Genomic DNA, 24,862 nt, shown 5'->3' on the forward strand with positions numbered 1-24,862 from the left:
TTAAGGTTTTGAATGTTAAGATCAAAATCTAGATCAATTTTCTGATTTTATTTGTAACATAGTTTATATGCTCCTTCCAAGTAAGGTTTTCATCAAGGATTACACCAAGATACTTCAACGAAGGTTTTCTAGAAATTGATTGTTCACAATTACAGTTTAATCCATTACTACACAAAGAATCATGCATTTTCAGCTCTTGAAAGTCAGGCAAGAAATGAATAGAGAGGGAGAAGGTCATAAATTTAGTTTTTTCTATGTTCAATGAAAGAAGACTATTGTTTAGCCACATTTTAATTTTCTGTAGAGCTGATTCGGCTCTCATCTTTACCTCATTCCAACTATTGCCACTTAAAATAATTGCTGTGTCATCAGCAAAGCAGAATATAGCATTATTGTCTAACAGCTTCATAATTCCGTTAATATATATAATAAACAAAAGGGGTGAGAGAACTGTTCCTTGTGGTACACCAAACTTCATTCGAAGGCTGTCACTTTCTTGATCTAGAATAGTTTTATTTTGTTTTCTCTCTTTTAAATAGGATTCTATTAATTTGTTAGTCGTACCTTGAATTCAATTTGTTCTAGACGCTTCAGAGGAATTTGGTGTGACACAGTATCGAAGGCCTTCTTTAAATCTAGAAAGATACCCACTACCTTTTTTCCTCCATCTAAACATCTCATAATTCTTTCTGTAGCTCTTACTAATGCGTTCTCTGTACTTAGGCACTCTCTAAAGGCAAATTGGTTTTCATGAAGAAGGTTGTATTTTTCTAGAAATTTCAATATTTTTGCCTTGAGACATTTTTCAACTATTTTGCTTAAACTGCTAGTCAATGCTATTGGTCTATATGATACCGATTTTTTATCCCCCTGCTTATGTAATGGAATTATAATAGTTGTTTTTAAAATCTCAGGGAAAACACCTGTATTAAAGATGAGGTTAACTAGATGTTTCAGTGGTTTAATTAGTGAGTTATAGTTTCATTTAATTATATCAGAGGAAATATTGTCCTCACCACGCTTCACCCCTTTATTTAAACTTAATATTGCTTCTATTATATCCTCATTTGATGCAGGGCTCAGAAAGAATTAATACGTCCCTCTCTCCTCCCTCCAGTTCATCTCATGATCATTATGTTGCATTTGTTCAGCCAGTCTTTTTGCAATACTACAAAAGTAAGAATTAAATTCGTTTGCAATTTCCTTTTTATTGGTTATTTCTACATTTAGGTCATTTTTTATAGAATTAATTACCGATCTATTACCCTGATCATTTGTGGCTTCCTTGATCACCTTCCACAACTTTCCGGAGTCATGAGCATTTTCCTGTGCTAATAATGTTTTATAAAAAAGATATTTAGCATTTTTTATTAATTTACTTAATATATTTCTGCAGGTTTTGTATCGATTGACTAGCATAATATTATTTTGATTGTGTGTGCATTCTTTTATCAATTTATTTCTATTTCTAATTGATATTAAGAGACCACTAGTAATCCAAGATTTCAATTTCCTATTTTTACTTTTAATTCTTTTAGTAAGGGTGGACTTAGAAATCATAACTTTTAGTTTATCTATAAAGATATTCATAGCTATGTCAATGTCTGTCTCCCTCATAATATCATCCCAGTTCTCATTATTTAACTGATCGGAAAGATTTTCATAATTAATAGTGTTGATAATATAATTTTTGTGTGGAAAGTCTTTCTTTTCATTGTTCAGTGGTATATTAATAAGAATAGGATAGTAATCTGTAAGATCGTTCTCCAAAATAACAGAATTAATATTTTCAAATAATTCGCTTTGACATTTAATAAAACAATGGTCTAGACATGTGCCTGTATGCTCAGATTTTCTTGTTATGTTATTTATTATACTTCCAAAACCATTTCCCTGAAGTACTGTAAGATAGTTATTTGTTATATCAGACTCAGTAGCTAATAAGTCGATATTCATGTCCCCAACCCATACATTTATGCTGTTTTGATCTAACTTTAGAGATTTAAGTATTCTGGTCAAACTCTCAAGATAATTTTCTGGTGATAGAGAAAACGTTCTATATGTAGCTAAAACATTTACATTTTTGCAGTTCTTTTTCAGTGAGACCTTAAGAATCTTTAGACTATCAACTATTACCCAAGATTCAGTAAAATATTCATTTTTAACATAAACAAGACATCCATCACATCACTCTCATTGAAAAACACTGCATACCCAGGTATGTTAAAATCACTCTTAGAGTATATGTTGTGAGTTTTAGACATAACAAAAATATCAAAAGATTTATCTATTGATTCCAAAAAGACAAGAAACTGATCAAAATTTTTGTAAGCGCTTCTTATGTTTACATGCATTATGTTTACATGATATAGATGATTATCAAAATAATTTATTTGTAACAAACTAGCACAGGTATAAGTAACTCTAGAGCTTTGTTTATAATTATCCAATATACTATTAAGATCAGTGAATGTAAAAAGTTTTAATTTCTTATGTACTAAGTAAGCCTATATCTACTTTTTACTTAAGTTTGGGTAAGGTCCTCTTCTCTCCTTATTTTTGTCTGTCTTTTTCAGATAAATTATTCCATTCACACAAATTGCAGCCCGGTAACCTTTAACTTTCTGAATTTCTCTGGCTTTTCGAAAAAGGTTCCTTTTAAGAACGGGGAGGTCTTCATTGATGTACAGCTTGCGATCAGGACCAGTTAAGTTACATTTTTTGGTTGTAAGGCCTTTCATTTATTTAATTGCCTTTAAAATATCCCTTTTGTCTTGTATGCTATGCAACTTTACAAAGATTGGACCGTCTTCATTTTTATTAACCCTGTAGCTTTCTAAAATGTTCTTGTCACCTAGAGGCAAGTTCAGGGCTCTAATTATATTTGAAGCACTGCCATTTGTGTTCATTTCAGGCTGTTCAGGCTGTGACAAGAACCTTAGACAGATAGATTAGATACCTTAGACACATAGATTATATGATGACTTCAGCATATAATCTATCACCTCATACTTGATACGCCACTCATCAAGATAAGTTAATGTCTGTAGGCTAAGGTTAAAAATAAATAAAAAAGGTGGTAACAAAAAATCACCACAGCCCTTTATTATATAACCAGGCAGACCATCAGGACCAATAGATCAGTTCCCTTTAAGTTTTTTAATGGAATCCCTAACTTCTTCTGCAGAAAATTTCCTTTTAAAAAAGTATGATTTGGAAAGAACTTTACACTGCTGCACAGGTAGTTCATTTTTAAAAACTGAACCAAAATATGTTGCAAAGATATTAGCAATATTTTTTGTGCCAGATATGGACATATCCTTATAAGAGACCTGAGATCGAAAATCAGACTCTTTTTTTTGATTACCAACATAGGACCAGAAAAACCTGGGATCCCTAAATAAACCTGCATCTACTCTATTTAAATGATCATCATATAAATGTTTTATTTTAATTTTAATTTTTTGTCTTATTTGTCTGTACTTACTTATTTTTGATTTTCTAAATTTGGATAATAATTTAAATAGGCTGGTCTATTTAAATTAATTTAAAGGTGAAATTACTTTCGGTAAAGCCGGAAATGGCAAAACTATCAAAGTATTTTAGTTGTATATCCTCCATTAATTCTGCCATGTTTGCTAAATTTTATACTTTTGAAATAAAATAATTAATAAATACCATACTAAAACCATTGTTCATTAATTTTTTTTAGAATAAAAGACAAGGTAAACACAGCGCCAACTAATGTTGACGAACAACAAATACCGAGTACACTTTCAAGATTAATTGAACTTAAAAATAAAACTAAAGAAGGTCAGTACGATAAGAAAAATAAAAATAAAATAAAAAAAGGAAAAGAAAATAATTCGCACAATGGCAAACCTGAGAAAAATATACCGAAGTTCGAGAGAAGAGTTGGGGAAAGTGATCGAGAATTTAAGCGTCGAATGAACAGAATTTGCACTGAAGTAGTGAAGGAGGCCGCTTTTGAGAACAAATACCAGGTTGATATTAAGAGAAACGAAGATGGAGAAGTAAGTAATAGTTTCTAATAAAGACTAGTGTATTAATTATGTTTTTGAATTTTGGAAACAAACTATATGGGCGTATTATTATAAATAATAATAATAAATAAATAAAGTTTATTGACGGAATTCCCATTGACAAAATTTAAATATAAAATAATATAATAACATAGAAATCTTAGTATTTTACCAATACATTAGAAAAGTTATAAATAACCTTTAGGTATAGTACGATAGAAGTATAAATTAAAATTAAAACACAAGCTATTTTTTGACAACAACACTCTTTAAATGTACTACAAACTGTCTCCAGCAAAAAAACAAAAAGGTATACTTACATTTAAATTATCAATCTTTTTATTTGAGACCTAAACTGCAAAAAAGGCATATGAAAGATATCAATTTCCTTGGGTAGATCATTGGCCAGTCTACACATTTGATCAAGAGGCCTATTAAAACCATAATTAGTTCTATGAAATTGTGTTCCAAACGTTATCGTATCTATTTCTCCTAACAGGTATATGAAAATTAACTAGCCCAAGGAGAATTGATCATAACATTCAGTAATTTAAATAAAGTACATAAATCTATATAAGTTCGTCTGTCTATTAATTTAGGGAGCTTTAGTAACACATAGAGGTCATCATAATTAATATTATCTACAGGAATATTCAACTTGTAGGGGATGAATCTTAGGAATTGTCTTTGAACCCTTTCCAGAAGATCGATGTGGCACTGATAGAATGGTGACCACACAGTACTAGCATACTCCAATACAGATCTTACAACAGCACAATAGACATCCCTAATGACATACACATTATTAAAGCATTTGAGGGATCTCAATACAAAACCAAGCAATTTCATAGCTCTGTTGGATATCTGAGTAATATGAGAAGCAAGTGCAAACTTTTGATCTAAGGTGACGCCAAGATCCTTTATCTCTTATGGTCTTTCGAGAATAATACTGCCAATCTCATATGGGAATAAAATTGAATTCCTTATGCAGTAAAAAGTTATTGATTTACACTTATTTATATTATTTAAGCTTTACTTTTAAAAAAGTAGTCCATTTTTCTCAAAGAGACCTCCTAATAATAAAAATTCAGAGATTGGAGGGACACAAAGTCAATGGTCTCAAATTATGTTTATTTTTTAAAAAACGATTACACGTGTTTCGCCCTAAGGCATCATCATATCTAAAAGAAAATAGAAAGCAACCCTAGTATAAAAACAACAATGCATAGACACAAATTACAATGTTGAGATATGACTTACCGGTAAAGCTATTGGATTAACACCACAAACATTTAAGTTAAAACAAAAATAAATACGTAAAAAATAAAAATAATGCTGACGTTCACATTAAATCCGGTGTCAAAACTAAATAAAATAAAAGTAAACAAAACAAGCTGAATGAGGTTAAATTGAACGGGAGAACGGAAATAAAGCAAAAAATAAAAAGTGAAATATGACTTGGTCGAGAAATGAACCAGCGACCATCGGGTTCGTAGACAAGCGCTAAACTTACGTGCTATCCAGGTCGTGATAAATATTGTTAAAAGTTAAATGCGGTTTAAAGGTAAAAACATCATTCACACAAGACAGTACAGGACTCCTTTTTGCCCTTGTGATCTCCATCTTCTCTAATATGTCAAGCTTCTTTCCCTTGGGGCACTCATGAAGGATTTTTACATTTTCTGGGATAGGAGGAAAGTGTTTTGAGGGCAATAAATGACTTGCAAAAGCCGATTTAGTCTCGGTGATTTCGGTATCTTTGTGTTATTATATTCTCTTAAGTGTTCCTGCACTCTCGTTTTTATTTTCCTTCCAGACTGACCAATGTAAACGGCATTACAGTCCCTGCAGTTAAGTGAGTAATAGGAAAAGGTCTAAAAAAGGAAGCTTACTGTCTTTTTCTTTTTCTAAGGTAAAAGTTATATTAGGATGGAGAGAGTTTCAAAAATACAAAAAATTATCCAGTCCGAGTTCCTCCCCACTCCAGGCGAAACAGACATCATCCACATACCGTTTGTAAAAAACAATGTCCTTGGCAAACGTACTGCGCATTATCTTACTCTCCAGGTTATGCATAAAAATCTCACTTAAAAACGGGGACAGACGAGAGCTCATCGCCAACCCATTGGTCTGTTTGAAGAAACAATCTGTAAATTTAAAAAAGTTTTGGTCGAGAACAATCGATAATAAAGAGATTAGGTTGTCTATAATTAGTTTAGGTAAGGAGGTTTTATTTACCAAATTCAAGACAAGATCAACGCAACCCTTGGGAGGTATACTTGGAAAGAGGTTTTTAACATCTAAAGATATTAATATCGTTTTTTTAGATATTGGTATTTTTAAGGGTGTCAGCAAAATCTATAGAATTTTTAGTGGACTAAATGTTATTAAATGCTGTAATATCTCTTAAGACTTTATTAAGCCACGAGAATAGTAAATAGTAAGGGGAATCTAAAAAACAAACTACAGGACGAATGGGATTGCCAGTCTTATGGACCTTGGGTAAACCGTAAAGTAAAGGTGTTTTCGGGTTCATGGGGTATAACTTATACTTATTAGTGTGGAAGAAGTCGAGAGTGAGTGTGGTGTTATTTAAAGTATTTTTGAGTTTATTTAAAAATGAGTATGTTGGGTCTCTAGGAACACGTGTAATCGTTTTTTAAAAAATAAACATAATTTGAGACCATTGACTTTGTGCCCCTCCAATCTCTGAATTTTTAAGCTTTAATTTATTCAATTTGCACCACTGCATGATTGATGTAAGATCCTGCTAAAGGTTAAAGCAGTCATTAATAAGCTTGACCTCTGTAAAAATTTTCAAATCATCGGCGTACAGTAAAAAAATCACAAGTCAAAACACCATACAGATTATTAATGAAACAATTAAACAGAAATGGAGACAAGTGTCCACCTTCGGGAACTCCAGAATGAACAGTTAACTCTCTAGATAAGGCATTTTTCAGTTTTACTACTTGGGTTCCTCCTGTAATGTAACTGCCCAACCAAGTGAGTAGAGCACCACCAACTCCTATTCCTTTAAGTTTGTGAATTAAAATACAATGATTTACCTGGTCGAAAGCCTTCAAGAAGTCAGTGTATATTGTATCCACTTGACAATGACTCTCCAGAGCTCCCAGCACAGTAGGTTGAAATTCCAATAGGTTAAATGTAGCTGACTTAAATCTAATAAATCCGTGTTATTGATGATTAAATTGGGATGTTAGAGCTTTAGTAATAAGAGAGTCCAAAGTTTTCGGTATAAGAGACATTTTGGATATAGCGGTATTATTAACGACATCAGAACGATCACCATTTTTAAATATAGGTGTAATGTAGCTCTGTTTCCAGAGCACAGGGCAAATACCCAAACTCAAAGATCTAGTAAAGAGTCTTTGCAAGACATTTGACAGAACACACTTTTTTTTTCAAGAAAATAACAGGCATTCCGTCTGGCCCACAACCTAGATTAATATTTAAATTTTCAATGGTGTTATAAACGTCAATGTGTACATTACAGCAACTATTGCCAACAGAATTAGAATTATAAGCACATGTATTTTGAAGAAAATTTTCATCATCACACAAGCTGTGAAAAAATGCTCAAAAAACAGCTATTTCAACAATAGATAATGATGCATTTCTTTTATGATCCAAGTGCATGTTATTTGGTATACCATATTTTTCTTTTTTGGAGTTTACATATTTTCAAAATTCCCCATTATCTAACCAAAACTTCCATTTTATTTATTAGATATATTTGAATTTTTGCTGTGTATGTATTTTTTTGAAATTACGAGTTTTTGTGTTTCTGTTAATTTTTTTTATGAGTACCCTGATACCTCATATGCCTTCTTAGATAAACAAATTTTCGCATAATTTCTTCCCATAAATTTTTAAATTAACATCTAGGAGTGGGCGGAGAGGAAGGTAAAACAGTAAAAATATTAAAAAAAAATAAAAATTTTATAAGTTTATTTCATAAATAAATTATTTAGGTAGAGGGTGTTGTCAAAAGGCCAAAAGACGAATTGGAGCAATTTGTTAAAAAGATTAAAAAAGAGCGTAACCAAAAGAAGTCCAAAAAAGGTAAGAAAAAAGCCGAAGAAGGAGCACAGCCAAAATTATCAAAGCAACAGAAGTGGGCGTTAAAGAAGAAAGAAAAAAAGGAGAAGAAAATCACCAATCGGGAGGAAGATTATAACTTACAACCGAAAAAGGAAATTATCAAATTTGGTGAAGTTGTTCATGCACCTCCCAATTTAGTCGCGCCAAGACGGGTGGATAAAAATGAAGGAGCCTCACGGGTAAGAAATAAATACGATAAAGTTAAGGGCCATATATTTCAATTTTAGCATTATCTGCATTATATTGACCAAAGATTCTTTATCGGCAACTAAAGTTTTTAATAAAAGTCAGCATTTACTGGAATACAGTAGTCTGGCTATACCCACGACTAATACATCTATATTCCAAGTTTTTTTTTGCCTCGTGCCTTGAATATTTAGCCACTGGTTTCATCTGAAAACATTATAATATTAAAATTAAGTCGGACACTCACGAGTCAAAATAAATAAGAGTTTTGTTGATAAAGCTTTAAAATTAAAAATATCAGTCAGTGCGGTATAGTCTATGTTAAGATAATTCGAACGGCACTAAAAGTAGACAAACGGTCAACATTCCACGTCATAGTATTATAAAAACGAACCAAAATATATACGATCGGTCCTCGGTATAATTTCGAGTCCGGTCCATCGCAATTGGAAATACAGCTTTTGGGAAAAGTAGATATACGACAGCATTTTTAAAAATCTATTTATTTTTTTTAAATTTATTTATTTATTCATGCCAAAAAGTATAAAGCTTTTACACAAGTCAGTCAAAAATATAACTCCAAAAAAAAGTATTAAACTGTAAAATTCGTTTTACCTAAGAACAAAAATAAAACACATATAAGCCTAAAAAGTAATGCTTAAAAACACTTAACACTAAAAGTCAAGAGACCCAACCTATGCAATAGCACTGAAATTTGAGCTCAGGAATTCCTCAAATGAATAAAAAGCATTGGTGACTAAAAAATGTTTTACCTTTGTCTTATGAGCATTAAGAGGCAAATCCTTAACGGAGACCGTCAGGACATTAAAGAACTTAATTCCATAATAAGACACGCCATTACGGGTACGCTCGAGTCTCCTAAATGGTGCCACCAAGGAGCCGCTATTTCTGGTGTCATGACTGTGAGTGCTGGCATGAGTCGCAAACCTGGGTAGGTTTTCCCTAACGCATACAAGGCACAGAAGTATGAAGGCGCTTGGTAAGGTGAGAACTCTCAGAAGCCTGAAGTGGACCCTACAACAATCCCTGTATCCAATCTGCGCAATCACTCGCAGACATCGACGTTGCAATGCAAAAATCCTGGGCATATGCGCTGAATGACCCCAGTTCAGTAAGTTATACGTCATTAGAGAGTGAAAATATCCAAAGTAAGCTGTCCTGAGAGTACCTGCGGAGACAGACCCAGACAAATTGCGAATCAGGAAAGTACACCTTGATAATTTGGTTGACAATTCATCTATGTGACCTTGAGATCTACAGTCTTTAAAGGGATCTCAAAAATAATTCAAAATGAATTGTTAGATTGAATGTGATTGAATTGATTGATTGAATTAGATTGAATTGAACCCAAGAAAATATTTAAAAAAATTTGCAAGCTGAATTTGTTGCTGTTGTGGCGAAACGACCGATGTAGCTAACTGTTGAAAAACGGGAATTGAAATCGTGGATTGAAATAAAACGACACGCTTGCTAAGTATTCAGAATATAACTAACTACTTTTATTCTAAGTAGTAATCGTTAACCGCACACAGCAAATAAACAACAGAGATAGAAACAGTGGAACATGTGTTACATTATACATATTATCTAGATGGCATTACTTACATTAGACTAAATAATAAACTGAATAGCATGGATTTATTTTAACACTCCCTCTAATCCATGATTACATCCGTAACACCTAGTAACTCCAAACACTTATAGTGACCAACATTTGGCAAACTTTTTGTCAATACATCAGCGGGCATTTTACTAATTTGCAAATATTTTAGAACGACAAGTTTTTCAGCCACAGAATCTGTAACAAAATGGTGCTTAATATCTACAGTGTGACCCATTTGTTTTCGGGTCACCCTGATAAAAAGTTTATTTTTGGTGCGATTTTGCTCGGGTTTTTTTTAAATGTTAGGTCCAGAAAAACTGCATCATTATAACAAAAAAAAATTCTGCCATGCAAATTCCAAGGCCTACTAATGTCAGTTTTTAAGGGCCCAATTTTAAGAAACCATGCTAGGCATTTTTTTAGCAAAAAATTGTGCACACAACTGGATTTGGCATCCCCCAAAACGGCCTTATACCAAATTTCACCAAAAAATATTAAATAATAACAAATTTATGATAAAAAAAAGAAATGCGCTTTACTTCTAAATTGTCTCTAAAAATTATTGACATATTGAACTCTATTGTGTCTAAAAATTATTGAAATATTTGAATTGTCACATTTGACATCTAACTGTCAAAAGTGGCAATAGAACGTTTTTAGATAGTATTAGTAATCATGGAAAATTTAAATTTAAGAGAAAAAATTGAAATTGTTCGTCTTGTTGGTGGTAACACGCGTTCGATGAGAGAAGCTGCCAGAGAATTTAATGTTAGGCATCCTGATAGACCAGTAAGTCTAAGTACTGTGCAACGTGTTAATAAAATTTTCAATGAAACAGGATCTGATTCGAAAAATCTACTTAAAAATAGACATAATGGACGGCGTGGGCTCAGAAGAAATGAAAATTACATTTTGGAATATTTTAACGGCAATCCTCGAAGTAGTGTCAAAACGGCAAGTTTGGTCCTTAACATCCCGAGAGAAAGTATAAGATGTTTGCAAAAAAATAACATAAAAGCATTTAAGCCAAAATTTTTGCACACCTTAGAGGATGGTGACCAGGCAAGAAGATTAGAGTTTTGCTATTGGCTTCAGGGAGAATATTTAAACAACAGAAACTTTCTAGATGAAATCCTTTTTAGCGATGAAGCCACTTTTACCACAAATGGCGTAGTCTCCAGTCAAAATTGCCGCCACTGGTCCGTGCAGAATCCAGAATTTATAATAAATGCAAGGAGACAGTATTCGCAAAAAATTAACGTTTGGTGTGGAATACTAAACGACAAAATTATTGGCCCTTTTTTCTTTAATGGTAATTTGAATTTTTGAATTTTTTTGAAATGAATTTTCGAACGCATTAGAAGATTTAAACTAAGAAGATATCACCTTAATTTGAAGTTTCAATTAGATGGTTGTCCTGTCCATAATGCTCATTTAGTAAGAGACTGGTTAAATCAACATTTTGAAAACTGTTGGATAGGACGAAACAGTCCTTTCGTTGAGTGGCCAGCGAGATTCCCTGACTTAACGCCACTCGATTTTTTTCTCTGGGGCTTACTTAAAGAAAAAGTGTACAAATCAAGACCTCAAAATTTAGAAGATCTACAAGTCAGAATAACCCAGGTTTGTTCAAAAATTACTCCAGAGCAAGTCCGTAAAGTTATTTTAAATTAGACAAAAGGAATGTAAAATGCATAGAAAACAATGGTGGATTAGTAGAAATTTCAAAAATTTAATAGTGGTTAATTTTTTTGTTTGTTGTTTTAATTTTATTTGTATTTATTTTTGTTAGTTTATTGTTTGTTTTTATTTGTATTTAGTTTGGAATTGTTATTTGCTTGTTTTATCTTTGTTCAGTTTGTTTTTTTTCATGGCTATCTACACATTTTTAAATGTAAATAAATGCATAATTTCCCTTTTTATTTTTTGTTATAAAATTGTTATTACTTAATATTTTTCGGTGAAATTTGGTATCAGGCCGTTTTGGGGGATGCGGAATCCAGTGGTGTGCACAGTTTTTTGCTAAAAAAATGCCTTGCATGGTTTCTTAAAATTTGGCCCTTAAAAACTGACATTAGTAGGCCTTGGAATTTGCATGGCAGAATTTTTTTTTGTTATAATGATGCAGTTTTTCTGGACCTAACATTTAAAAAAAAACCGAGCAAAATCGCACCAAAAATAAACTTTTTATCAGGGTGACCCGAAAACAAATGGGTCACACTGTATATGCTTACTTCTTTTGTGAAACAAAGGATTCTTCGACAACTTAATAGCCCCCTGATTGTCATTGTACAGAGTTATATACTCAGAATAACCCAACAATTCATATAATAGGTTCTTAAAGTAAACAGCCTCTTTCGTGGCATCTGAAGCAGCCATATATTCTGCCTTCACAGTTGAAAGGGCCACAGTATTCTGTTTCCGACTTTCCTAAGCAATACAAGAGCCTGAAAGCTTGAAACGAATCCCGTATATGACTTTCTGCGCTGGAGTCACCTGCCCAATTGGCATCTACAAAACCTTGCAAATCTAAACTGTCTTTATAAAACTTTAGACCATAAATTTTCGTGTTCCGCAGATATCTCAGTACCCTTTTTCGCACATTTCCAATGCTCCTCATTATAAGACGCTGAGATAGCTTAAAGAATACGCAAGATCAGGTCGAGTTAGGACTGATAGATACATACATAATACTTCCAATCAACTGCTTATATGGAACATCCCTAACAACACTTTTTTCTAACCTAATACCTGCTTCCAAAGGCGTCTTAATGGTTTACAATTAGACGTATTAAACCTATTCAATACTCATACTAATCAATATACTGTCCCTGATTCAGTGTTATAATATTATTTTCTTTATCTACATTAACAGTCATCCCCAAACATTTTTTTAAACGACCTAAATCTTTAATTTTAAAATTTTCAACGAATTTTTTCTTTAACATCCCAACTTACTTCAATAGAATCATTCGTGAACAAGAAAAAATCATCGACGTACAGCGCTATAAATGTCAACTACCATTTAAAATTTGAAAATATAAACACGGTTCTAACTGACATTTTTTATAGCCTGGACCTTTAAGAAATGTATCAATCCTTTCATACCAAGATCTTGACGCTTGCTTGAGACCATATATTGCTTTGTTTAACAACAAAACATTGTTTTTACTTGAGGCACTATACCCTTCAGGTAAGTTCATAATCACTTTTTCATTCAATTTTCCATTGAGAAAAGCAGTTGTGACATCTAGGTGACTCATATCTAAATCAAACTTCACAGACAAAGCAATCAAGAGTCTCAAGTCATTTTCTATCAATCTACTTACGGATAATAAGTTTGTAGAAACATCTGGTACATACAATGCATCCTTTACTCTCACATTAAAAGTCTCGCTCTCAACAACAGTATTTACACTCACGAAACACTCACAACGGTATGTTCCTCGTTCGACACCGATTGGTTCATTTCGCGCAATGACGTAGTCTGGCAAGCAGCGACTGATTACCGTCCAATTCCTATCACTTTCTCGGTTTATTTTATGGCGTTGTTTGTATAGTTTTTCTGAAATTTTTGGAAGCTGGCGAGTTTTATTTATTTACGTGTTACATGGTTATTGTGTATTATTATTTATTTATATTAGAAGTGAATTTAAAATTAGTGTTTCTTTCCACACCCTGTAGTTAAAAACAGTTAAATAAAACTAGGGCATGTGATACACCAAAATGTTTATAAGTTTGTGTAGAATCCAAAAAGTTTAATCAATACAGGGTGTTCTATTCTTAGAACATTGAAAGGCTAGAAGTAGCATGCCGTGGAACTATGGACAGGTTTGTTTGCTTGCAACATCTCTGATGCAATGATGCCAAATGCTTATACAGAAATGGCCAAAATCACTTTATAATATCATTAAAATTTTCAGTTGTTTCCGAAGGCTCAAAACAATACTACTGCTCCCCTTTAATAAAATATCAAGCTTTTTTTTAAAATAAATTTGATAAAATACTCTATATCGAAGTCAATATTAACTTTAAATAAATGAAAATAAAGTACGAAGAAACGAGAAAACGGTAATGGCATCGCAACGCCGCTCGATCCCATTGTTTATGCCACCGATACAAGCACTCTCTACCAGTGACGTCGTCAACAAATATTTACCTGATAAATTTTTATTAATTATTATAGAGTTTGAGTATAAGTAATATTACCATTTATGAGCTATTTATGTGTTTTTTTAACGGACTTCGTTAGAGGAAGGTCCTAATAAAAGGCACCATTTTTGTCAAAGCATTTTTATGGAAAATAAATATTTTAATAATATAATATTATAGATTTCTTAATAAATCATGTTTTAAGACACAAATTATTAACATTTTGCAAAATTTTATTGTTATTATTATATTGGACAAAACTCAGGTTTACATCACTTACTTTATATCACATAATATATACTTCTATGGTGCTGACTTTTTCAAAGGGACAGTATTGATTCAGCGGAAAGAGTTAAAACTACAAGGAGGTTTAAATTGTGAAGGAGTTGCAGGTTTTTTATAGGTTATAAGATTTTTATTATTAAGTATTTAGCCTGTACAATGGTTTTGAGACATTTAACAGTGACCTATACAGGGTGTCTCACGACGAATAGATGCGATCGATATCTCAGAAACAAATTTTTCAAAAATTTTGAAAATTTGGCAACATGGCACAGTCGATGGGGGCTACACCACAACTAAAATATTTTGACAGTTGTGACATTTCCGGTTATACCGGAAGTTGGTGTTAACTTCGTTATTTTTAATGGAACACCCTATATATTTTTACATTTTTGGCTTCCACATAAAATTCTAGGTATATTTTGTGTATAATGTCCTATACCTAAGTGTAACAGTTTTTGAGATATTTTTAATTTCATGGGAAAAATTATGTTTATAAGCCCTAACATAATTACCGATTACTCCCTTTTAGTAGCCCTTATTTATTGGTTAGTTTCGGTTTTACTTTAAAGGAAGGGCCACTTTAAAAGACTATTTTAATATTTGGCCTAAAAAAAGATATAGAGGGGTCAAAAACTAGCATTAAAAATTGAAATGAAAAAATCATTAAAAGTCAATTTTTTTAAATGGAAACCCCTTATTTTTATAATTTCTTCATAAAGATAATTAAAAATAAGGTTAACTTTATATAAGGTTATCTAGTCCAAAAATTGATAGTTTCCGAAATATTGACAGTTTAAATTTGGCCTAATGTTAAAAGCCGTATAGTTGAACACGGCTTAAGGATTGTTGATTAGTTGACCATGACGGTGGTCATAGTAACCGCTACAAGCAACAGTAAGATAATAGATTATAACAGACATGTACACTTTTTAATTAAATTATATATTAAATAACACTTTTACAAAGAAAACTTAAATAGCAAGTCACTTATAAATTTAGTGTATATAATCCATTGTCTTACTGCCGCTTCCAGCGGTTACTATTACAACCGTCATGATCAACTAATCAACAATCCTTGAGCCGTGTACAACTATACGGCTTTTAACATTAGGCCAAATTTAAATTGCCAATACTTCAAAAACTATCAATTTTTGGACTAGATAACCTTATATAAAGTTAACCTTATTTTTAATTACCTTTATGAAAAAATGATAAAAATAGGGGATTTCTATTTAAAAAAATTGACTTTTAATGATTTTTTCATTTTAATTTTTAATGCTAGTTTTTGACCCCCCTGTATCGTTTTTTTAGTTAAATATTAAAATAGTCTTTTAAAGTGGTCCTTCCTCTCAAATAAAACCAAAACTAACCAATAAATAAAGTCTACTAAAAGGGAGTAATCGGTAATTCTGTTAGGGCTTATAAACATAGTTTTTCACATGAAATTAAAAATATGTCAAAAACGGTTACACTTAGGTATAGAACATTATACACAAAATATATCTAGAATTTCACGTAGAAGTCAAAAATGTAAAAATATACAGGGTGTTCTATTTAAAATAACGAAGTTGACACCTACTTCCGGTGTAACCGGAAACGTCACAACTGTCAAAATATTTTAGTTGTGTGGCCCCCATCAACTGTGCCATGTTGCCAAATTTTCAAAATTTTTGAAAAATTAGTTTCTGAGATATCGATCGCGTCTATTCGTCGTGAGACACCCTGTATAATACCTAATACCAAATATTATATCATATTAATTTATACTAAAAAACAAAGAATAAAGACTATGTACAATAGATTAGATTAAATAGTTTATTAGTAAAAATATACAAACAAGTACTTTTACAAGTCAAATAAAATATGTAGAATGTTGGGCTTTTTCGAAAATCATGTTATTATTTCTTAAGTATTTTAATAATGATTTGAGACATCTAATTCAATTTCTTTGGGGCAAATTTGTTTATTGCAATCTTCGAATTTTAATTTTTTGCTCTTTATTTTTTTTCCATAATTTGGTAACAAGTGATTTAGCTTTTGAAACGGTGGAATCATCAGTGCTTAGGTCCTCAGGATATCATTTTGATTTTACCCTAGAATAATATACATAAAAATATAGTATTACCAATTAATTGCATTTAATTAAACAAATATAACACAATAAAATACTATATCACTTTTAAATAAGATATTATATAGAATAGGATGATACATGGCATAAAACTAGTAGTCTATTTTGAGTGTATTTTTACCTTTTCCTTGGCAGAGTCAGGGAATGTGTAGCAGTTAAACAAAAACGGATTGGATGAGAAATAGTAATTGTTGACCTAGACCCCACGGTTACTGTAGAACTATTAATCTCAGATGCAGTTATTGTTGATGATGAATGATCAGATCTATAATTATACAAAATTTGGTGTATCTAGAATATTAATTAATTTTAATTATCCATACTTGTCTATATCAGCTTCACTGTTTGTACTATATACCATTTTGGAAGCTAAAGAAGTTTTTGCACTCTTCAGGAAAGCTACCCCTAGCTTTGAAGCGTAAATCACTTGGTAAATTAACTGAATTATCAGCTGCTGTGTTTTTAACCAGTGCATCAGGAATCCTAGTAAAAAAATAGTTTTACATACATACCTAATTTAATAAGTATTAGGTATAAATAAAGCTTATATGAGTAACACTAATCCTTTTTGTGACGATTTTTTTATACTAGAAAAATATATTTTAAAAAAAATTACCTTTGAGGTAGAGCTGATTTTTTTAATCTGTTTAAGTCTGGCTACTGATAATATTATCTTTCTTATATAAGAAATCACTTCTAAGGATGTGATCTGAACAAACAAATATGTTCTGTTTAATTGTGTTGATTTCCATTAATGAAATCCATTGTTCCCTTTGGGCATATATTGGGCAATCTATAATAAGTATTTGATATTTAATCAAAAAGCAAAAAAATTACAGTAATGAATTAATATGTGGTGCCAATTACTATATATATTATTGTAAGTTGCAATATGGTAAAACAAAAAAAAAATATCGACCAAATTTTAGGGAAAGACAAAATTAACTTTATACATAGATATCAATATCTAAATAATTTTCAAAATTCTTTAACGGCAATAAAAAATTAGTAATTTCATCTATCTACCTAATGTCTATATTAAAAAAACATAACTATACATAGATAGGTACATGGTTATTAGGTATGCCTTCTTTCTGCCAAAACAACAAAAAAAAAAAACATAAAATCCTGTAATAAAACCAGGGACAAAATTCTAGTTTTATATTTTTTATAGCCTATTGATAGATGAATATGTTCAAAAAAATATTTAGATTTAAAAATATAAATATTTTGGTATTTTATGCACACTTTCACATTCAAGTTTTTATTAGGTTTATCTGTAAGATCCCCTATTCTACGTTTATGATGATGGTTACCCCATGATGTGATGTTATGAAAGTATCGGTACTTACTTGTGAAAAGATCGGCTTGAATCACCTTTTTATCATGATGCGGCACAAACGACACAAGTTTTTCCCATCCTAGCAATTTAAAAAAACACTAAAATGTGGCCTTTTTCCTTTTGAAACCGAAAATTAAAGAAAATACACGAATCCCGAAAATAAACAAAAAGCCGTTTGACAGATGACACTACGCGTATGGCTCAGGCGCTTAAGCTCCGGTGTTGTCGCCTCAAATTTTTTAGAAGCAGTTTTAGGGATAACAATGTTAGTAATTTTGTTTTTTTTTGCTTAAGGATATTATATTTATTTTTAAAATAGGTTAATTGTAGTATTTATACTTTTTATTTTAAATTTTTCCTATAAAATACAACACAAATAAGTTAAATTAACGTTATAATGGTTGTTAAAATATAGCTAAAAATTTCCTCCGTTGGAAATTTGCGTCGACTTGACAACAGAGAATCGGCAAATATGTTTGTAAACAAAACACCCCTCTTGCCCCTGTGCACATGTTGGACTCAAACAAAGTTGTTGTTTACTAATTCTAGCCTTTCAATGTTCTAAGGTTCTATTTAAAATAAGAAAGTTGGTATAGACCACGGCATACATGAAACACCCTGTATACAAATTTTTTATTGCAAATAATGCGTAACCAAAAACAAAAATAACTTTTGGGACGCACTGTATACCCTTAAATTAATATTTAATTTATGATTTTAGCACGAATATGTTCAGTCGATTTTAAAGAAGACTGCTTTGAAATACCTCTGAGAGAAAAGCTATTAAATTACACTCCCAAAAATGCACACCATTCAAAGTACAATTCCGTGCCAACATTAAATAAAGGCATTCAAAAAAGTAGTCCATTTTTCTCAAAGAGACCTCTTGATAATAAAAATTTAGGGACACAAAGTCAATGGTCTCAAAAGATGTTTATTTTAAAAAATGATTACACGTGTTTCGCCCTAAGGCATCGTCAGATCTAAAAGAAAAGAGAAAGCAACCCTAGTACAAAAACAACAATGCATAGATACAAATTACAATATAGAGATTTGACTTACCGGTAAAGCTATAGGATTAACACCACAAAGATTCAAGTTAAAACAAAAATAAATACATACAAAATAAAAATATGGTTGACGTTCACATTAATTTCGGTATCAAAACTAATTAAATAAAAGTAAACAAAACAAGCAGAGTGAGGTTAAGTTGAACGGGAGAACGGAAAAAAAGCAAAAAATAAAAAGTGAAATATGACTTGGTCGAGAAATGAAGCAGCGACCATCGGGTTCGTAGGCAAGCGCTTAACTTACGTGCTGTCCAGGTCGTGATAAATATTGTTGAAAATTAAATGTGGTTCGAAGGTAAAAACATCATTCACACAAGACAGTACAGGACTCCTTTTTGCCCTTGTGATTTCCATCTTCTCTAATAGGTCAAGCTTCTTTCCCTTGGGGCACTCATGAAGGATTTTTACATTTTCCAGGATGGAAGGAAAGTGTTTTGAGGACAATAAATGACTTGCAAAAGCCGATTTAGTCTCGGTGATTTCGGTATCTTTGTGTTTATTATATTCTCTTAAGTGTTCCTGCACTCTCGTTTTTATTTTCCTTCCAGACTGACCAATGTAAACGGCATTACATTCCCCGCAGTTAAGTGAGTAAACTCCCGATTGGGTTAAGGGTTCTCTTTTATCTTTAATGTTTACGAGCTTTTTAAATAATGTGTTGGAAGTTTTGAATGATATCTGTAAATTATAGTTTTTAAAAAATTTAGCAAATCGGGAGGAGATACTGCCAAAGTAAGTGAGGCAATGAAATCTAGAATTTTTAATGCTGGTGTTATGGATTAAATTATAGGAGAGCTTGTATTTATTATAAAATTGGAAATAGATTCTATTAATTATACTTAATGGAAACCCATTATTTACTGCAATCTGTTTAATTGTAGCTAACTCTTTTTGAAAGGCGCTTGCTGATAATGGTATTTTGAATAACCGGTAGAAAAAGGAGTTTAATGCAGCAAATTTATGAGAATACGGGGAATTAGAATCAAACTGGATAATGTTGTCCGTCGAGGAAGGTTTTCTATAAATATCAAAGGTGATTTTGTTGTTATCTCTAGTCAGCAAAAGGTCTAAAAAAGGAAGCTTACCGTCTTTTTCTTATTAACTCTTTCAAGGGCCCTGGTGTACAAAATGTACCACCTTAATGCATGCTCTAGTTAGGCGGTGGTACATATTTAGCACCACTGGTATAAAATTTATTTACGAATGGAGCAGTGGTTTAGTTTATGAACCACCATTAGAAATAAGTTGTTTACGTCCTTATAAAGAAGTGCGCCTTGCGGTAACGGCGCCGGACATAGAGCCACTGCCTGAAAAATAAATTAAGGTTATAATTAAGTTGTCAAGAGTGTAAACTAACTGTGAGTGAGAGGAAGACTAAAAAAGTAAGTATATTTGTATATTTGCGTTGTAATTATATTATAAAGCTATTTTCTTATGATGGAGACTGAATATTTATTTGAAAAAATCCTGTAATATTTGATATCTGTCTGGTACTCTATGCGTACCACCGCACACATTAGGTTTTTTATTTTTTGCGACAGCTTTTTTTTATTTTCAGGTTCCAACATGTCCGACTTGCCATTTAAGTTGGTTAACATGACGCAAGATGATCTATTCGCTGAAATAGAGAATATTTATTTAGAAATAGAACAAAATCATGCAGTCGCTGAAGAAATTCCTTCTGATAGCGAATCATTAGCCAGTAACAAGGGCGAAGAAGAAAGCGACACGGAAGCAACCATCGGAAATAATGTGCTAATATATTCAAGTAGTGACTCTGAAGATGATTTGCCTTTGATAACAATTGCTAGAAAAATTCAAACAGCTGCATTTGCCACACCTGCTGGCAGAAAACCTCCAATTTGGTCTAATGTGGAAACTCCTGCTTCACCTCCAGATTTTGCTGCTCAGTCTGGTTTAGCTGATTGCGTGACGAATATGATAGATCCAACTCCGTGCAAACTGTTTTAGCTGTTTTTTTCTGAGAATTTCATAAAAGATATGGTTTTTGAAACAAATTTGTATGCTCAACAAAAGTTTAGCAAGCATAAACCAACCGATGTTCGCGAAATAAAAACATTTTTGGGGTTGAATTTACTTATGGGCATAAAGCGCCTTCCGAGTTATAGGGACCATTGGTCCAGTGCGCCAGATCTTCATGACTCTTATGTAAGTAATCTAATGTCAGTGAAGCGTTTTAGTTGGCTGCTTGGTAACTTTCACTTGAACGACAATTCACTGATGGCAAAAAAAGGGGAAGCAAATTACGACAAACTATATAAAGTAAGGCCATTGTTAATTTCTATGGCAGAGGCTTTTGGCAAATGCATGCTGCCAAGTCGTGAAGTTGCGATAGATGAATCTATGATAAAATTTAAAGGGAGAAGCTCCCTCAAACAATATATGCCAAAGAAGCCCACTAAAAGAGGGTATAAAGTGTGGGTACTGGCAGATAAAAACGGATATTGTCTAAAATTTGATATTTATACAGGAAAGCCAAGTGGTAATGCCGAGAAGAACTTAGGGTCAAGAGTTGTCAAACAGCTATGTGAAGGGCTAGAAAATAAAAACCACCTTGTCTACTTTGACAATTTTTTTAACGGGGTAGAACTTATGGAAGATTTAAAGAATATGAATATACATGCCTGCGGCACTGTTAATTCTTCAAGGCGACATATACCGAATTTTAAAGCTGATAAGAACATGAAAAGAGGTGAAATGGAGTGGTTTACGAGCAATAGTGATTTATCGGTCATTAAATGAAAGGATAAGCGTTCCGTTTTTCTTTTGTCCAACTTCCACGATCCACGTGATATGCTTGAAGTGAACCGGAAAGAAAAGGATGGATCAATTACCAAAGTACCCTGTCCAAAGGCACTTGCTGACTACAATGCAAATATGAATTTTGTTGACAAGTTCGACCAAAATTTGTCTTACTACAAAATAGATCGAAAAAGTCATAAATGGTGGCATCGAATTTTCTTTTTTTTTCTGGACGCTGCAGTTGTTAATGCTTTTGTATTATATAAGGGACTGCAGCTTCCACCTCTTTCTATGAAAGATTTCCGACGAAGTATAATAGAAGGACTTGTAGCAGAAGCTCTGGTGGCTAGAAAAAGATCTGCTTCAAGTTTTGAAACTATTGCTATAAAGAAAAATAAACCATATGTTTCCGAAGAAGTCCGATTTGAAGGTTCGACACATCAACCTGAACGTGGTACTCGACGTCGATGTGCTAACTGTAGCACCAAAAAGAACCAAGTCAGAACGGAATGGGTTTGCAGCGTTTGCAAACTAAAAATAAAACATGTTTTCAAGACTTTCATAGAAATAAATAAGAACGGGGCAGTGGTACATATATAGCACCAGTTGTTTTTTCACATCTATGTACAAAATAATAAGTAAAAATAAAAAATAAACAAAGTTACTAGTATTATTTATGTTCTTAAGTTATAGTTTACAGAAAAATAAACATAATAAGAAAAAAAAATCTGTGCCCAAATAAAGAATAAAAATTTTAAATTTGTTGCCCCTGAAAGAGTTAAGGTAAAAGTTATGTTGGGATGTAGAGAGTTTAAAAAATACAAAAAATCATCCAGTCCGAGTTCATCCCCACTCCAGGCCAAACAGACATCATCCACATACCGTTTGTAAAAAACAATGTCCTTGGCAAAGGTACTGCACATTATCCTACTCTCCAGGTTATGCATAAAAATCTCACTTAAAAACGGGGACAGACAAGAGCCCATCGCCAACCCATTGATCTGTTTGAAGAAACAATTGTTAAATTTAAAAAAGTTTTGGTCGAGAACAATCGATAACAAAGTGATAGATAACAAAGTGATAAGTTGTCTATAATTAGTTTAGGTAAGGAGGTTTTATTTAACAAATTCAAGACAAGATCAACGCAATCCTTGGGAGGTATACTTGGAAAGAGGTTTTTAACATCTAAAGATATTAATATCGTTTTTTCAGATATTGGTGCATTTTTAAGGGTGTCAGCAAAATCTATAGAATTTTTGGTGGAGTAAATGTTATTAAATGCTGTAATATCTCTTAAGACTTTATTAAGCCACGAGGATAGTAAATAGCAAGGTGAATCTAAAAAACAAACTACAGGACGAATGGGATAGCCAGTCTTATGGACCTTGGGTAAACCGTAAAGTAAAGGTGTTTTCGGGTTCATGGGGTATAACTTATACTTATTAGTGTGAAAGAAGTCGAGAGTGAGTGCGGTGTTATCTAAAGTATTTTTGAGTTTATTAAAAATGAGTCTGTTGGGTCTCTAGGAATAGGGCAAAAAGGAGTCCTGTACTGTCTTGTGTGAATGATGTTTTTACCTTCGAACCACGTTTAATTTTCAACAATATTTATCACGACCTGGATAGCACGTAAGTTAAGCGCTTGCCTACGAACCCGATGGTCGCTGGTTCATTTCTCGACCAAGTCATATTTCACTTTTTATTTTTTATTTTATTTTTTGCTTTTTTTTCCGTTCTCCCGTTCAACTTAACCTCACTCACACTTGTTTTGTTTACTTTTATTTAATTAGTTTTGATACCGAAATTAATGTGAACGTCAACATTATTTTGTATGTATTTATTTTTGTTTTAACTTGAATGTTTGTGGTGTTAATCCTATAGCATTACCGGTAAGTCAAATCTCTATATTGTAATTTGTATCTATGCATTGTTGTTTTTGTACTAGGGTTGCCTTTTTTTTTCTTTTAGATCTGACGATGCCTTAGGGCGAAACACGTGTAATCATTTTTTTAAAATAAACATCTTTTGAGACCATTGACTTTGTGTCCCTATAATCTCTAAATTTTTAAATAAAGGCATCTAAAATAAAGGCAAAAATTTTGACCTGATTTCCCTGTTATTAATTCAACTAAAACAATAAACTAAATATATCTGTGGTATATACTTATTTCTCATTAATATAAAAACACAAGGCTTTGAACTTGTATAATTGGCAAACAATAAATAATGTGTACCTACTAATTAATATTATTATGTATTAATTAATTTAATAACTATTAAATACTAATTATTATGTACCAAAAATATCTAGTATCCTTCAAAAAATCGCAGAAATATCAAATATACCATCTAATTATGCATCCCGCCTGAGAACCTTGTCTGCCGCATTACGTCACGCGATGGCCGGGCGGATGCGCAAGAACATACCGTTGTGAGTGTATCGTGTTTACACTGGCATCTCCAGTATGTGTAACCTTTACCAGGGATTTGTGTGACTGCTAGCGCCTGAGTCTACATACCAGTCCTTTTTACTCTAGTCTCCTGTAAGAAATACTGCGCTAAATGCATTTGCCATAGCATTTTGCTGGTTACTGTTCAATAAGGGACACTTATTGCGAAAATCCTCCTATTTTCTTGCACCTAAAACACCTTACTTCGCCTTTGTTGTTGTTTACATTATTTTGACGTTTCCCACTGGGACCCTCGACCAGCACGATAACACTCCCGCGATCAGCTGTGCGGTATTGCAGCACGTAAAAAGCGCTCCATGCTTTACCAGCACCGACGTCACTCTCCAAGTCAATGAGCTTCGACTTATAGAGTCGGCAGTTATTGCGATCCCCGAATGTTCAATCGCCATTATCATGGGCATATACTTATCAGGAAGCCCTGCCAGCAAAAGCGATCCAATCCATTCATCGTCAATATTAAATCATGTGCCCCGAAGCCGCTGACTGGTCTTAATAATCGTCAGATTTACGTAATGCACCATTGAACTGCAACTGTCCAACCTCGTTGATATCAAGTTTCTGAATAAACTTATCAAAAACCAGAATCGTCAAACATGGATTTCAAGTTACTCCATAAAACCTTGGTTGAAGTTGCTTCCTTGACGTAAACATAAAGCGATGGGTCTATCGTT

At 32.5% G+C, this 24,862-nt stretch overlaps 1 protein-coding gene across 1 annotated transcript in view; it reads left to right on the forward strand.

Annotated features, from left to right (window-relative positions):
• Positions 1-24,862, forward strand: part of LOC126737177 (coiled-coil domain-containing protein 137) — a 62,730-nt gene that overhangs the window by 9,050 nt on the left and 28,818 nt on the right. Inside the window, exons 2-3 of the mRNA XM_050441946.1 lie at positions 3,713-4,034; positions 8,039-8,347. Of these exons, the coding sequence (XP_050297903.1) occupies positions 3,713-4,034; positions 8,039-8,347 (631 nt within the window). The remainder of the gene's footprint in view (positions 1-3,712; positions 4,035-8,038; positions 8,348-24,862) is intronic.

The sequence above is a fragment of the Anthonomus grandis genome, chromosome 6 (genome assembly GCF_022605725.1).
Source record: "Anthonomus grandis grandis chromosome 6, icAntGran1.3, whole genome shotgun sequence".
In the NCBI taxonomy this organism is placed as follows: Eukaryota; Metazoa; Arthropoda; class Insecta; order Coleoptera; family Curculionidae; genus Anthonomus; species Anthonomus grandis.